At 35.4% G+C, this 13,265-nt stretch overlaps 1 protein-coding gene across 1 annotated transcript; it reads right to left on the bottom strand.

Moving 5' to 3' along the window:
* Nucleotides 1–2,007: 2,007 nt before the first annotated feature.
* On the bottom strand, nucleotides 2,008–2,773 carry LOC127136708 (formamidopyrimidine-DNA glycosylase-like). The gene has a single exon (XM_051063241.1). The coding sequence runs from the start codon at nucleotides 2,731–2,733 to the stop codon at nucleotides 2,008–2,010; it is 726 nt and encodes a 241-aa protein (XP_050919198.1). The 5' UTR covers nucleotides 2,734–2,773.
* Between the last annotated feature and the right edge of the window lie 10,492 nt (nucleotides 2,774–13,265).

Raw genomic sequence — 13,265 nt, 5'->3', positions numbered from 1 at the left:
TTCCACTTCCATCTTTATTGAAAAAGTCTTGACTATGAATTAATATTTTTTGAGTTTTTATTAGAGAAAATGGCTTGACGTTGAATCAAGCATTTGATGAAAGTTTGAAAGAAAAGGAATAGAATAGGAGGGCGAAATGAATTGATTTGTTTATTGAGAAAATACTCGACGTTGGATCGAGTCATATTTTTGTATTTTTTCAGAAATGGTGGATTTTACTCTTTGGTTAGTGTCTAAAACAAATAGAGAAATAACACAATACAACATTATATACACATTGGGGAAGTGGGGTACATTTTGTCAAATGGGGATTCAAAATCATGAAATAATTAGATTAGGCCCAAACAACAAATGGTGCGAAATATGAGTGTAAGTGCAAGAGAACCGGCTCATTGTAAGAAAGCCCAAGAGTAAGCTATGTGAGGTTGATGGCGATGCTTAAAAAGCAATCGACTTACAAGGGTGTGGAAATGGGCTCGATATTAAATCGAGAAAAATATGATTTTTATAGTTTAAAAATGGTTTTGAATGAATGATGAAATTAAAAGAAAGCAGATCAATCATGAGTATAATAAAAACATAAACATAAAATAAAATGCTAAAAGAAAATAAAACGCTAAAAGAAAATAAAATGCTCATTGCGGGTATCGAACCCACTACACTAAAGGCCATAGAAACCACCCCTCTCCACCAGACCACTCATAACTAGTTATTATTTACAATGCTAATTTAGATATATAAACTAAGATAAATTAAAAAATAGAATTAAAATAAAAAAACTAATAAAAAAGAAATTTGTTGGACTATCCTAATAAACGATGGAGGAACCAAAAATTAAAACCCAGCCGCCTGGCTGTTGGGTTCTTCAACAGAATATGAATTAAAAATGTGTAAACATTTATTAACTAAAGTTTAGGAAGTTTAAACAATTTTTTTTAATAGTTTCAAAAAGACTTATTCCGTTTAAAGTAAATTAAAAAAAAAGAAAATAAGGAAAACGAAGCAATAGACACTTCCGTCTCTCTCTCACACTGCGTCTCTCACAATCTCATAAACTCTCTCAAGCTCAAAGAAATCTCTCTCTCTCAACGTAGCCGCTTCCGTCTCTCTCACACTGCGTCTCTCATGACTCAACAGTCGCGTCTCTCTCAATTTCACTCACACCAAACCCTCTTTCAATCGCGTGTCCTCAAACTCTCGTCTCTCTCTCACAAAACCGCTCAAACATCGTCTCTCAAACAAAGCACAAAGCGCGACAAGACAAATCCATGGTTCCCAAAAGAAAATTGGACAGGACGGCTAACCTTCGACGGTGACGGCGAGCTCAGGTAATGCTTTCTTATCCCTTCCTCTCTTCAAACGCTGGTTTTCTTGTATTTTAGGATTAGGGTTTTAATTTTTCTTTGAAGTTTCAATTTCGCCTCCTTCTCCTTTTTTCGTCTTTTCACACTGATTCCTTTCTTTTCTATTTATGCTCTGTGAATTAGGGTTTGGGATTTGGTCTATGGAATCCAAAAGAGCATCCTGCGAAATCTCTTTTGAGTTGTCAGGTTTTGGTCGCCCTGCTTGATGGTTAAACTCGGAAGAGGTAACACAAAGCCACACTTTCTTCTTCGTTTTTGTCCTGATGCCAATTTGGGAATTCTTTGAAATTCTGCAGCTTTGCTAATTACTTTATCCTTTTTACTGCAGTGAATTTCTTGTAACAGGGAGGTTGTGGATGAGGTTGAGGTTCAAGGTGAGTATTGGTTTTGTTTGGACCTGTTGATGCGGATTGTTGGTTGTTGCTGCTGCAGTTGTGATGTTTGCTGCAGGTGGGAATTTCTAAAATAATTCAGTATACCTGCTTTGTATTGTTGGTTTTGCAAATGACTTGGTGCTCGGTTAAGAGTTGTGGCTGACATACTAACTGCTGGCATTCGATGTTGTGTTGCTGCTGAGACCTGAGGCGTGTTCAGCGGGGAACGAGAAAAAAGTTGCTGCAAGCTTGTTGTGGTTGCGTTTGGATTATCGGAAGTGAGTTTTCTGTTGGATACTAATTGAGTTTTCTTCAGTTTGGTTTCGCAGGTTCTGCCGTTGATGCGTTTCCGTTGCCATTGGAGTTGGTTGATGTTGTACTTGGTTACGTGTTTCAACTTCAACTGCTTTTTCAATAACCTCTTTACTGCACTCATACAAAGTTAAGCAGTTTTCTCCCGACAAACTAGAAGCTGACTGTTGTGGATGAATCCTTGCTTGGTAGAGCACTTCATCTGCAACCCAATTTCCAATACCTGAAATATAGCTTTGATATAGTAATAAAGCCTTGATTTCAGTTTTCTTCTTGTGCAAACGCCCAGTGAATTCGTCAAGTGTCATGGGTTCAAAGAGTGCATCGGGACCAAGCTCGGATATGGGAGGCACTGATGTCGGATCTTTGAGCAGGCGAACTTTTGCAAATCTCCTTTTGTCAGTGAAAGATATCTCCAAACCATCATCTAGCTGAATAAAAAACTTTGAATATTTGGAAGGCCATTCATCCTCATCACTTACAGCAGACCTTTTGTACTTTATTACTGCAACTCCCTTGATGTATATCGCACCAGCCATACCGAATTGGAAGGAAGGAAACGGCGGAGAATCGAGCTGAAGCCACATGTTCTTGCCCTTCCGGCGAGCTGCGACAATGGTTTTTGCCGATGATGGAAGCTTCAAATTCGGAGTGAGAAACACCGTCGATGACTTTTGAATCATCGGCAACGATGCACTTGGTTATCTTCTTCCCGATACAGTTCTCTTCTTACAAGTACGCTACTGTTATGCTAACTATTGGTTTGACATGGTTCACTAGCGAATTGTGAGGTGATATTGTCGGTCTGTTGTCATGTTATGGATGTTCATGCAACGCAAGTCCATTAGTCATCATAACTTGATCCGGCCGTGCAATAATCGCATTTTCTTTCTTGAGAGGAACAGAATCATAGTCATTAAAATGGGACCAGCCAACAAGTACACATCGGCAGATTCAACAATCTCGACATAGAATGCAATCCTCACAACATCCAAATAAGTTCCAACGACATGAGAATGATGATCTGGTACCATCCTTTTAACCAATGGCATCACAATTAGCATGCAATCCCTCGCATCAGCTAGTTTGACAAAGGTGCCAGCTGCTGGCTACCATGAGCTTAGGAGCATCTACTAGTGCTGGCTTCAGTGCTTGGTTTAGAAACTCTAAATTTGGTAGGCGGCAAAGTTGCTAGATTTAGGATTATTTGTGTTAGCTTTTTGTGTGTTGTATTGTCATGAAGGTTCTATTTTGTGAATTTGAAAATTGGATGTAACAAAGAGAATCCACTGTAATTTCGGGAATTGCCCAAGGTTGTAGCAGCTTTGAAATGTTAATGTGTTGATTTGAATTTTGCATTTCGTTTCAAATATTGTAATCAAAGGTCCGTGAGATGAAGCAATGGCTTTGGTTTGAATGAGTCACGGTTTGTAATTAGGATGCTTTTACTTGGTGAAATATGGTTTACTGTTATAGAAATGGACGTGCATTTGGGAGAAACATGTATGTATGAATATGGTTTTTTTGGAAATGCTTGAAAGCTAAATATTATTGAATGTTATGAAATGTGTGTATGTGCTATTTTGATTTGGGATGAACTATGGATGGAAAATGGATCATGTTTGGTTATAAAATGGATTTTTAGAAATAATCCAAGACTAATTTAAATATCAATTTAAATAATAATAAAAATCAGTAAAAACCAAATTAAAATCAAATTAATTCATAATTTGTTAAAATTACTTTGATATCAATTCTAACATTTATTTGAAAATTAAAATCAATTAGAGCTTGAATCATTAGTAAAATAAACAATTAAGATTAAATTGAAATTTGGAATTAAACTTAATTCGAAATTAAAATCAAATTGAAAATTAAAAAGTCAAATAATTAAAATCCATTTTATAATCAAAAGCACCATGATCAAAAAGGCCTAGACAATGACCAATGTGTAACAAAAATATGGATTTGGGAATGAATGTATGCAAGTGAATTTTAGGCCAAGTGCCAAATAAAAAATGAAAAAAAAATGGAAAAATTTCAGGGTCAAAATCGGGGTATGACACACGGTTCATCAAGAATAGTCTTATTTGTCGGTATGACATCCCTGAAAGAGTTATCACTGATAATGGTACTAATTTTAACAACAAGATGATTACTGAACTCTGCACGCAGTTCAAAATAAAACACCATAACTCTTCTCCGTACCGGCCAAAGATGAATGGCGCCGTAGAAGTTGCTAATAAGAATATTAAGAAGATTATACAAAAGATGACAGTAACATACAAAGACTGGCATGAGATGTTACCATTTGCTCTTCATGGTTATCGCACTTCAGTACGCACTTCGACAGGGGCAACTCCTTTCTCTTTAGTCTATGGAATGGAAGTCATTTTACCAGTGGAAGTCCAGATTCCCTCTCTAAGAATTATGAAAGATGCAGGCTTAAATGAAGATGAATGGATTCAGACTCGACTCGATCAGATAAATTTGATTGATGAAAAGAGACTTGCGGCTGTTTGTCATGGACAGATATATCAGAAGCGCATGACCCAGGCATTTAATAAAAAAGTCAAGAGACAAGTGTATCAAATTGGCGACTTGGCGATAAAGCGTATCATTCTACCACAAGGTGATCCTAGAGGCAAATGGACTCCCACATACGAAGGGCCATTTGTAGTTAAGAAGGTGTTCTCTGGTGGAGACATGATGCTTGCTACAATGGATGGCGAAGATTTCCCGCATCCCGTGAACACGGACATAGTTAAAAAATACTACGCATAAAAGAGACCCGCTAGGTCGACATATCTAGGCAAAAGTAAGGGCATCCCTGCGAACCAAAAGGGTTCAGGCAAAAATTAGGGATAAACATATAAAAATGTACACCCGGCAAGTCGAAAACCTGAAAAGGCGGCTTGGGCAAAAAAGGGTATCCTGGTGGACTGAAAACCTGAAAAGGCGGTCCAGGCAAAAATTAGGGATTAAAGTGTATGACTATGTCCCGTTCTCGGTCAGCTTCACCAAAGTCAAAGAGACTGAACAAGCCAATCACTTCTATCCGACAACAAGAGATGAGATGCTTGAAGACATAATAGCAGTAGTAGAATTAAAATCAATAGGACTTTTTTTTCATAGCTGTTTTTTTCTTTGCTTTCTTGACAATTTCCTCTTACTAGGATTTCTGTCTCCTTGTATTAAAATTGCTTGTTTATAGGCCCTCTTTCAAAATCAATACAATTTTATTTCCAAAAAGATACTTTTGTTTTACTTTCTCCGTTTTGTTTGCATAAACGTCCATTGATTTAATTCGAATTAATATATGCATTTGAATATGATTGATGTTTACCGAAAATACATGCATAAAATAGAAATAGCAATTACTAAAAGACTTTAGGATCAAGGATAAGGTTTAACCATGCGTTCTAACAAATCCGGTTGCAAATCCTATTCCCCAGCAAAACCAGTTATTCCCAGAAGAAATTGGCACTACTAGACAGACTGGTCATCTCTTTTATCCCCAGTCAGGTTCTGTTGAATATTTCTACCATCAGACAGAAATCAAATATCCCCAACTAAGAAAGGGTCATCAATACAAATATCTCCAACCAGAATATCGGGATTTATTTTCCCATGGCAAAATTTTTCAGACGCATAATTCATTCATGCATCATTTCACAGCATATACATGCATGCAATGTTCGCATTTATTTTCAAGCGCATAAAACATCTCATGCATCATGACATGGCATGAGGCTAACTCTTTTTTTTCCAGGTTAATTATCCTCCTGATACAGTCAAAATAAAGATTCATTCAGACGGATATCTTTATTGATTACATTCAAGATTCAGATACATCTTTCAGATATAATCCATATGAATATTCATTCTGACAAGCATTCTGATATCCTCCTAATGATGGCATCTTTAAGCCCATCCCAGACATTTATTGCAAATACAACATATACAAATATTATCAGATATAGCCTAACATACGGCTCATTCTGATTCCGCCTAACGTATGGTTCCTTCAACTGTTCCAATACGGTCTAGCGTACGACCCATTTGGATATTCATCCCCTCAGATACTACCTAGCGTACGGTACATTCTGAAATGTAGTCTAGCGTATGACTACCCCTTTTATCATCAGATACAACCTAATGGACGGCTCATTCTGCTACTCAGATACGATCTAGCGTATGATCCATTCTAATCTTTTATCCTCAGATACAACCTAATGGACGACTCATCCTGCAACTCAGATACGGTCTACTGTACGACCCAGTCTGGCTCTTCACATCAGATACTACCTAGCGTACGGTACATTCTAAAATGTATTCTAGCGTACAACTACTTTTTATCGCCAGATACAGCCAAAAGGACGGCTCATTCTACTACTCAGATACGATCTAGCGTACGATCCATTCTGATCTTTATTTCTCCAGATACAGCCTAACGGACGGCTCACTCTGCTACTCAGATACGGTCTAGCGTATGACCCATTCTGATCCTTATCTCATCAGGTTCAGCTCACCCTAATATCACCTAATGGATGACTCATTATACGGTCTAGCGTACGACCCAATGTGACACCCATGGCTTCAGATATGGTCTAATGTACGACGCACTCTGAAGCTCTCATCATCAAACTTTCTGGATGGCATCTTTAAGCCCATCTCCATCAAGACTATCTTTTAATTAACAAGTGAAAAATTTTGGGGCATTCTAAGTGTTCAATAATCTTCCATCTCCAGATCACGAATGGCGTACATACCATTCTAACTCTCTCGGTTTAAGAATATTGAACAGGGGCAGTTGTCATACCCCAAAATTTGCCTGTTAATTTTTATGATAAATTGATTCATGCATGGCATTCATTTCACATTTGCATTCATTCATTAGCATACATGCTCATATAAATTATAAAGTTTAATTTATTTATTATGTGATACAGATATAAAAAATAATAATAATTTTGGTTATCTATATGATATAAATAAATTTTATATATATAAATAAAATAGTTTTAATTTAATGATAAATAAAAATAGATTTGAATTTTAATTGTATAATTAAAATTTTAAATTAATTTTATTTGTTAAAGCTCATTAAATTATAATAACTATTTTTTATAAATTAGTGACTCATGTTCCATTTATTCATTATTTATAAACAGTATTTATTTAGTAATTCATGTTTTTACTTAATAAAATTTATTTATAAGAGTAACATTTTTTTAAGCCCATAAATTATAAAATAATTTTGGTTGATATAAGTAAGAATAATTTTGATTTTTTTTTAAATGATGAAAGTAAAAATAGAAATAGGTTTAAATTTTAATTCAATTATGTAACTAAAATTTAAATTAATTTTTATTTAAATTATTCCTTATTTATAATAATATTTGTATTTAATAAATATTTAGTAAGGTTAAACCCTAACTCTCCTAAAGTATAGGAAGGGATCCAAATATTTAGCAAGGTTAAACCCTAACTCTCCTAAAGTATAGGAAGGGATCCAAATATTTAGCAATGTTAAACCCTAGAGTATAGGAAGAGATCCAAATATTTAGCAAGGTTAAACCCTAATCCACACCATTATAAATACTTCATATGGCTGCAGCAAAGAGACGAAAAGGGGAGAGATACAACATAAGAGGATACACAAGGCAAGGCAGAAGCAAGAAGATTCACGGGTAGGGAAAAGAGACGCAACCATAAAGCACTCAGAGTCTGAATAAGAAAAACACACATACCGTGAGCAAGCTAGAAGAATCAAATCCCCAGTAAGTGTTCATTATGGAATTTGCATCCAACATGATTACCTTGCAATACTCCTTAATTCATGCATGGATAATACTGGTTTAATATATATATATATATTGAGATGATGTATTCATGGTTTGGTGGATGTTGATATTGCTTTATTCAAGTATGCATCTGTTCTTGATATGTCATAGCATGTTGGAGAAATTCTGTTTGCATGATTAAAGAATTATATATGCCATTTAATTATTATTATATGTGCATGGCTATTTTTATTATTGCATGATGATTACATATGATCTTATTTTATGTGTGTGGTTTGATATAAGATGAAGTTACAGGTTTGTTGTATTCACATGAAAGAAACAACATGAGAAAAAATAAAGTAGCTCGCCGTAAGAGAGAAAGCTGTAACATGCATGGTGGTGTTGTGTCAAAATGGAAAAATTCATGTAGAATTAATATATATTTTAGCTTTTCAGTGTTTTTACTATGTTTACTCCCTTTCCACTATAATTAATTCACCACTATTTTTCTATTATTAAAATAAAACCCATTAATTAATTTTCTAATTAATATATTATATTAGTTATTTAAACTAGGATATAATTTAATCTAGTTTATTAATTAAATTTTCATATATCACTTAATTAATTAAAATGAGCTATTTTGAATAATAAAAATCTAATTATATTTTTTTTCTTTCTTTTTAGTTTAATTAGGTTTAATTATTTTGTATGCCCTTTTAATTTTGTACTCGTTAATTAAGATTTAGATATTTTATATCCCCTTTTAAATTATGTACCCCCACCCCGAAGCCATGTAATAGCGTAGTCTTATTTTTCACACTTTAACTTTTCCATACTGTGAATATAACTGTCTACATGTATGCTAATAGGATTGCATGGAAAGATAAATAATCGAACTTAGATAAACTAATTCAAGATAATATATCTGAATCCAATCATTTCCACACTTGCACCTCTAGGGTAACCCTCTCTTTGTTACCTTACGATATTACGGTCATGTCCCGCGAATGTGGGGATACCCTTAGCAAAGACCCTTTCGATTAAATCATCATCATCCCTAAACAGATAAGTCATAGTCCCTTCGATCAAAAGGTCAATGGCCCTACAAGATAAATCATAGTCCCTCGAACGTTGCCTTCGAATATATGACCTTGTACCTCGAACGTTGCCTTCGAATATATGACTTTGTCCCTCGATGACCCTTCGTTGTAGCCTACGATTAAATGATGATCGTCTCTTCGAATGCTAAGGTATCCTTACAAATGTTGCCTTCAATGACCAATCGACGACCCCACGATGTCCCTTTACATCCAAAGGATAAGACTACTTACTTCTCAATAGTAAGGACAGTTTTACCCTCCTAAGGATAGGAAATACCTATAAAGACCTTGGTTAGGTATAACTCTTAAATGCTTGCTCACAGCTTAAAATACTTTTCACACCTCACACTTTTCAAAACATCTTTTAGAAAATCACTATTTAGTATACATTCGCACCAGAATCATCGCCGAGTTATATTTTTCTAAACATCTTTCAAAATCAAACGAGATAAACACTTTGTATACATTCGTACAAGAATCATTACAAAGTTAAACTCTCCTTTCAAAATATTTTCTAAACACACCACATTTCTCAAACAAGGAAAACATAAGTGAGTTAAGCAATTAAGAGCCCATGGATAATCATGGATACAAAGGGTGCTAACACCTTCCCTTTATATAATGTACCTCCCGAACTCAAAATCTAATCAAGGTCTTTCCTGTTCTTTTCCGCCTTTCCTTATTGGATAAAAGAAAAGTCGGTGGCGACTCTTGCTATCCGCAACAATGCTTTTCAAAGCAAAAACACAAAGTCAGTTCACCGTATCACAATGGCTATCACCAGATTCAGGTGAAAGATGAAGATATATCGAAGACTTCTTTTAAAAGTCGGTACAGTCACTATGAGTACTTAGTGATGTCGTTTGGAGTTTCTAATGCCCCTGGTGTGTTTATGGAATATATGAAGCAAACTTTCCATCCTTACCTGGATAAGATTGTTATGGTTTTCATTAACGACATCCTGATATATTTCAAGTCAGAAGAGGATCATGTAAAACATCTCCGTACTGTGCTTCAAGTTCTGAAGGAGACACAATTGCATGCCAAACTGTCTAAATGTGAATTCTGGTTACATGAAGCTAGTTTTCTGGGTCATGTAATTTCCAGTGGTGGTATAGCAGTGGATCCTTCAAAAGTATATACAATGTTGTAGTGGGAAGCTCCAAAGATAATTACTGAGATCAGAAGTTTCCTTGGACTAGTCGGTTACTATAGGAGATTCATCGAGGGTTTTTCCAAGTTAGCTCTACCTTCGACTCAGTTGACCTGAAAGGGTCAAGCATTTGTGTGGGATATCCAATGCGAGGAAAGTTTCAGAGAATTGAAAAAGAGGTTGACTAATGCACCAGTTTTAACCTTACTAGATGTGAATGAACCATTTGTAGTATATTATGACACACCAAAGATGTGTTTAGGCGGAGTACTTATGCAGAGTAGCAAGGTAATGGCTTCTGCCTCCCGACAGTTGAAAGTTCATGAGAAGAACTATCCTACACATGACTTAGAATTGGCGACAATGGTTTTTGTATTGAAGATTTGGAGACATTACTTGTATGGTTCTATGTTCAAAGTATTTAGTGATCATAAAAGCCTAAATTATATTTTTTATCAGGAAGAGCTTAATATGAGGCAGGGGAGATGCTTAGAGTTCTTGAAGGAATACGACTTTGGTCTGAATTACTTCACTGGTAAAGCCAATATTGTAGCCGATGCTTTGAGTCGTAAATCATTGCAAATGTCAGCTATGATGGTGAGAGAATTGGACTTGATCAAACAATTTAGAGATATGAGCTTAATATGCAAGGTGGCTCATAATAGTGTGTAATTGGGCATGTTGCATCTTACTATTGGGTTCCTCAACAATATTAGAGAAGATTAGAAGCTAGACATAAACTTGGTTGATCTAATATCTTCCGTTGGTCAGGATGGACATGAGGATTTTATAGTTGACGAGAATGGTGTGTTAAAGTTCTGGAATAGAGTATGTGTGCCTGATGTGCCAGAATTGAAGCGTATGATTCTTGAGGAAAGTCATGGAAGTAGCTTGAGTATTCATCTTGGGGCTACTAAGATGTACCAAGATATGAAGAATATATTTTGGTGGCCGGGTATGAAGCAAGATATTGCTCAGTTTGTTTATGCTTGTTTAACTTATCAGAAGTCGAAGACTGAGCATTAAAAGTCGTCTGGTCTGATGCAACCATTGCATATACCTGAATGGAAGTGGGACAGTATATTTATGGACTTTGTGAATGGGTTTCTGAATACTACAAGAGAGTGAGTGATTTTATTTAGGTGATTATTGATATGATGACTAAATCGGCTCATTTCATACCGATAAAGATCGGTTTTTCATTACAGAGGTTGGCTGAAATATACATTAGTACTATTGTAAAGCTGCATGGGATTCTGTCGAGTATAATTTCCGAAAAAGGTCTGATATTCACTTCCAGGATTTGGGAGAGCTTACAGGAAGCTCTGATTACTAGACTGAGGTTGAGTTTTGCATATCACCCACAACCAGATGGTTAAACTAAGAGGACTATCTAGTCTATGAAGGACTTGTTAAGGGTCTGTGTCTTAGAGCAGGGAGGTGTTTCAGACATCTATCTACCATTGATTGAATTCACATAAATTAACATCTACCGTTCTAGTATCAGTATGACACCTTTTGAGGCTCTATATGGTAGGAGGTGTAGGACCCCTTTATATTAGTATGATTCTGGAGAAAGTGTTGTACTTGAACCTGAGATTATGCAACAAACGACAAAGAAAGTCAAAATGATCCAAGAGAAAATGAAGGCATCTCAGAGTAGGCATAAGAGCTATCATGATAAGCGGAGGACAGATATTGAGTTACAAGAAGGTGATCATGTTTTCATGAGAGTCACTTCTGTGATCGGTGTTGGTCACACTCTGAAGTCTAAGAAGCTTACTCCTCGCTTCATTGGACCATATTATATTACTTAGAGGGTTGGAGTCGTTTCCTACCGTGTGACTTTACCCATATCTCTTTCGAACCTGCATGATGTTTTCCATGTGTCACAACTCCGGAAGTATATTCATGATCAGTCTCACGTAATCCAAATGGACGATGTGCAAGTTCAAGATAATCTGACTGTTGAGGCATCACCTGTTCAGATTGAGGATAGAGAAGTGAAGCAGCTACGTGACAAAGAGATTGTTCTTGTGAAGGTTGTTTGGGGAGGACCTGCTAGAGGTAGTATGACTTGGGAGCTAGAGAGTCGGATGTAGGAATCCTATCCAGAGTTATTTTCGCTAGGTGATTTTTTAGGGCGGAAATCTTTTTAAGTGAGGAAAAGTTATAACACCCCTAATTTATTTTAATATTTTAATTAAATATTAGGATATTTGAGTTTGCGTGTGGTCTGATTTATTTTAATTAATGGTGCTATTTCTGATGATTTTGATGTTATAAGAGTATTTTGGTAATTTAATAATTACTAAAATAGTTGAGTTGAGAGTGTAGGGTTTAAAAATTAAAATTATTTTAAAAAGTGGTGATAATTAGATATTTAGTAATAATAGGAATAATTAAGGTTTTAGGAATTAATTATAATGTTAGTTAGATATTTATTTAATAGAAATATTTTAAAATAATTATTTAGAAATAATATCTACGATAATATTTTATTTAATTTGGAATAATTATTTAATTGAGATTATTTTATTAATAATAAAAAGAAACATATTTTAAGTTGAGAGTAAGTTGAGAGTGAAATATTAAAATGAGATTAATTGGGGCTATAAGTATTAAATGAGAATGAGAGTTAATTGGGGCTATAAATCCCAATCTGTGAGAAGTGACACATCTGAGAGACAAAAAAAAACAGAAAGCTTTGGGAAGGGAGAGGAAGAAACATCAAGACCTTTGTGAAAGCTTCGGTTAATGTAGAGGAAGGAATTACTTATTGCAAGGTGGATTTTAGGCAGCAGGATGATGATGGTTTTTTTAGGCATATATTTTGGATTTAGGTGGAACTTTGATCTTTTCGGTGGCCTCAAATCCCTTTGGTGGGATCGTTGGTGTAGTTGAGAGACCATAGGCGGGTCTCAGATCTATTTGGTGGAGATCTTCGATTCAGGTGAGGGACTGGAGACCGTGGAAGAAATCAGTTACATACCTCTGATATCCACACAATATTGGTACCATAAAACCCGTGTTTGTATTTGTGTATGTGTTTGTATACTAATATTATTATTATATTCATTTATCATCCTGTTGCTAAATTTCATCGTTATACTTGTAAGTGTATTCTCATCCCTTCTTTATTTTGTTGGATTGGCTTTGTACAATGTTAT

This window comes from Lathyrus oleraceus, chromosome 4 (assembly GCF_024323335.1).
Source record: "Lathyrus oleraceus cultivar Zhongwan6 chromosome 4, CAAS_Psat_ZW6_1.0, whole genome shotgun sequence".
Lineage (NCBI taxonomy): Eukaryota > Viridiplantae > Streptophyta > Magnoliopsida > Fabales > Fabaceae > Lathyrus > Lathyrus oleraceus.
This window is presented reverse-complemented; position numbering and strand designations above follow the sequence as displayed.